We start from the raw sequence: 3,513 nt of genomic DNA on the forward strand, positions 1-3,513 counted from the left end.
TCAGGGCCACAGCTTGAGCCACGAGTCCATCCCCACCCAGAGCCACGGGCGCAGCCTCTCCCCAGCACATGAGGCCAGGCAGAAAGCAAAGATTGGGGCTTCACTCTCAGCATCAGCAAAAGTCACCTGCTTGTCTGTGAAGTCCAGGCAGACCTGGATGGCCTTGGGGAGGCAGGTAAGGTGCAGTGGGGTCCAGTCAGGATCACTGAAAGCATGGTACTGTCCAAACCACTGCCCCACGGCCCAGATCCCCTCCTGGGGCGTAAAATTGAGGACCCCCTTCCTCCTGACAGACTCCTGGGCCACTCCCACTGCCCACCAGTCCCCTGCCTCGGCCACCTCCACCTGCCAGCAGTGTCTCCCTGCAGCAAAGCCCTGGCTGCCCAGCACACAGGGCTCCGTGTCAAACCGCTCGGGGTTGTTGGGCAGCAAGGTCCACTCGTGCCCCCGTCCCACCCCTCGCTGGTCACTGGCCAGAATGAGGAAGGGGTTGGCGGTGTCTGGGTCCAGAGTCACATCAGCTGGGGACAGAGGAGGAGAAGCTGCTCAGAACAGGCAGCCCTGGGGCTGCATCCACCCCAGCAAGAGAACGGACAGGGTGAGCGCCTTTTCCCTGCAGTGGGAAAACCCCCCTAGCTGGACTGTCCCTGGCTCCCTGCTGCCCCATCCCTGTCCCCACCCCAGGGGCCTGCACACATCCTGGACAAGGGGACCTCAGTTTCCTGGAGGAGGAGGCAGCACCTGAGTGGGTGGGTGCACGCCTGCAGTGCAGCCACCTGGACCTGAGCCTGGGTGTCTCTGGTGCTGTGAGAGGAGAACAGGCAGGTCAGGGCACAAACCAGTGCCGATCACAGTAGAGGTTACCCCAAGACCCATAACCCATGGCCCCAAATTCACATCTCTTTCTATGAACAGTGGAGGGGGCCAAGGATGTCAGCTCAGGAGCCTTTGGTGCTGGAGCTGGGTCTACAGGTGAGCACCAAGAGTTCAGCTGGGGAGTGTTGCAGCCACCAAGTCCCAACCCATGAAAAGCCCAGTTTGGGGACAAGCCCCAGTGCTTGACCTTCAATAGCTGTCCCACAGCAGAAACAGGATGCATTTGTCCTCAATAGAGGACAGTTCCCCCTCCTGTTCCCTTCTGAAAACTCACCTCTTCCACTCATCTCCTCCACCTCATCAATCAGGGTCTCACTTTCTACTGTCTCCATCCTGGATGCCAGCATATCCACAGTCAATCAACAGGGGGGGAGATAGGATTCACTGCTGAAAGTGGGAATTACAAGACTCGAGGACTGCCTGAAGATGATAAAGCAGAGAAGGACTAATGGAAAGGTCACAGCATTCAGCACTTTTTACACAGCCAGTACTTACCTGCCCAGCCTGCAGGTTGGCTCCAGGAAAGCAGGTTTGAGATGGGTTGAAAGGTCTGAAGTCTGCTTTCCATTCCTCTGATCCCCTCATCTGCTCATGGCTGGACCGAGCTTGCCCAGCACTTCCAGCCTGTTTGAGTGAGCAGGGCACAGTCCAGAGGGGCTGGATGGCCTGGAGAGCAGACCTGGGAGTCTGTCTGGGTACCACCCCACCAAGCTTTCCCCTCCCATCCTCTGGGCAATGACCTCCCATGCCCTGAAGCTGCCAGCCCATGTGGGACCTCATCCAACACTTGAGTTTGCAATTCCTCCTGTTCCTGCAGTGCCCAGTCCTGTTTACATCACAGGGTCTGCTGCGTCCCCCCTCCCTCAGCCCAGCTGCAGGTGGGTGATAAGAGCCCCTGAGTGCTGGAGGAGTCTCTATCTTGCTGTGCAGGATGCTCAGAGCCCTCTTGGGCCATAGCCCCACAGGCACCTCCAGCCCCTGGGGATGGCACCTGGGGACACCACCTGCAGAGCAGAGCACCCTGCTCTGGGTGTCCAGGCTGCTTTCTGGGAAAAGGAAGGGGAGGTCGGGCTCCTGCCCTGGCTGTTTGCCCAGTTCTGTCCTGCTGCATGGGTTCATGGTGGAGATGTGTGCAGGGCATGTGCCACCTCAATTGCTCAGCTGGTAAATGCGGAACAGCATGTGCTGGGCTTTGCATCCCACCCGTCTGTTCTCCAGGCAGCTCTGCCTGTGTAGAGGGGTGATGGCCTTATTCCCAGTCACAGGGAACACAAGGCATTCCACTCTGCTGTGTCACATCACTCTGGAAGGCACCAGCTGAGCACAAATCAAGCAGGATGCAAGGTCAGCTGCTGCCAGGTGGCTTTGCAGACACCGCCTGAAGCCTCTGCCTGCCTGAACCCCGGCCTGGAGCCTGGCTGCCTTGGCCAAGGTCACTGACCAGTTCCACTTTACCCATGACCAGTTCCTCTTGCACTCTTGGCATGTCTGACACCTTGTCCTCCCCAAATCCTTTCACTCCACACGGCTTTAGTGCTCACATCCTTCCCGTGGCACGTGGAGTTGCCTGGGACACGCAGCTTTGATCCCCAGCTTTGCACACCTATGCAGGCTGGGTGCTAGGAAAATTAATCCACAAATACCAGAGGTTTATGTCCAAAAAGGAGACAGAGGAGCCCTTTCTGGCTTTTTTCGAATAAAGGGAGAGGCCATGGGGCATTCCCCTGGGATCTCTTGAATTTTTGGAGGATGCAGCCTCCTTTTTATCCCAATTTCCTGGCCGCATTTCCCTTCTCTCTTTCCTCATTGGCTGAGGTACTTGAGAGGTACAGACTTCCCAGAACACCTGATACCAGAGATTTCCCTCTAATGTGAAACCCTCCCTTTTAATTTTTAATTCTTATGGTATTTAGGGGTTTTTCTTCCCCACTGTTTCTTTCATCTTTCAATGTCTAATTTTGTTTCTCAGCAAATCTAAAGTTTATTTGTAAAAGCAAATATCTTTTTCCATTCATCAATCAGTAGAATCCTTCCCATTGTTTCTTTTATGTCTCAGTGCTAGTTTTATCTACCAGCAGACCCACAGCTTGTTTGTAAAGACAAATCCACTATTCCTTTCATGGGTTTCCCTGGAATTGTGATTGCATCGTTAAATTATGAGGCTCGATTATTACACTTTCTTTGCTATCATTTGTTGTTGTTGGGGTTTTTTTCCTTTTGTTTCTTTCTCTCAGGAAATTTTCTCCCATTTTGTTGCTAAGAGCCAATAGCGACCGATACTTTCGATGGCTCTCTTAAGAGAGACAAGACATGGCCAAGGAGAAGGGCGAGAAGTGGAGCTGGCTGCTGAGGGGCATTCTCTTGGGCTGGCAGGAGAGGCTGTAGCTCTCTGTCGCTCTGGACATCAGAGGGGAGACAGGCTGCGCTCTCTGCGGGGAGAATTCGCCGCCTCTGAGGGATGGGCTCCTCCTGCCTTCTACCGTGAGCGAAACTGCTCATGAGAGCGGCCGTGTCACTGGGACCTTATTAACCCCTGCCTCACCTAACAAAGGACCCTCCCCATCTACTCGGGTGCCTCGGGGGAACCTCCGGGACCCCCGAGTCCCCTCCGGCTCCGAGGGAGCCTCTCCCGGCGGT

General features: G+C 55.2%; 1 protein-coding gene across 1 annotated transcript; it reads right to left on the bottom strand.

Moving 5' to 3' along the window:
* Positions 1–1,629, bottom strand: LOC102041985 (thaicobrin-like). The gene is made up of 3 exons (XM_005427355.2): positions 1,372–1,629; positions 1,151–1,263; positions 1–521 (listed from the first exon to the last, which is right to left on the bottom strand). The coding sequence occupies exons 2-3, from the start codon at positions 1,221–1,223 to the stop codon at positions 1–3; spliced, it is 594 nt and encodes a 197-aa protein (XP_005427412.2). The 5' UTR covers positions 1,224–1,263; positions 1,372–1,629.
* Between the last annotated feature and the right edge of the window lie 1,884 nt (positions 1,630–3,513).

This window comes from Geospiza fortis, unplaced genomic scaffold, assembly GCF_000277835.1.
Source record: "Geospiza fortis unplaced genomic scaffold, GeoFor_1.0 scaffold254, whole genome shotgun sequence".
Classification (NCBI taxonomy): Eukaryota; Metazoa; Chordata; class Aves; order Passeriformes; family Thraupidae; genus Geospiza; species Geospiza fortis.

Bases quoted from the DNA above. Each gene is read 5' to 3' on its own strand.
- LOC102041985 (XM_005427355.2), bottom strand. From the start codon at position 1,223: ATGCTGGCATCCAGGATGGAGACAGTAGAAAGTGAGACCCTGATTGAT. The intron at 522-1,150 runs GTGAGTTTTCAG...CTCTGTCCCCAG, and splicing joins GGAGGAGATGAGTGGAAGAG to CTGATGTGACTCTGGACCCA.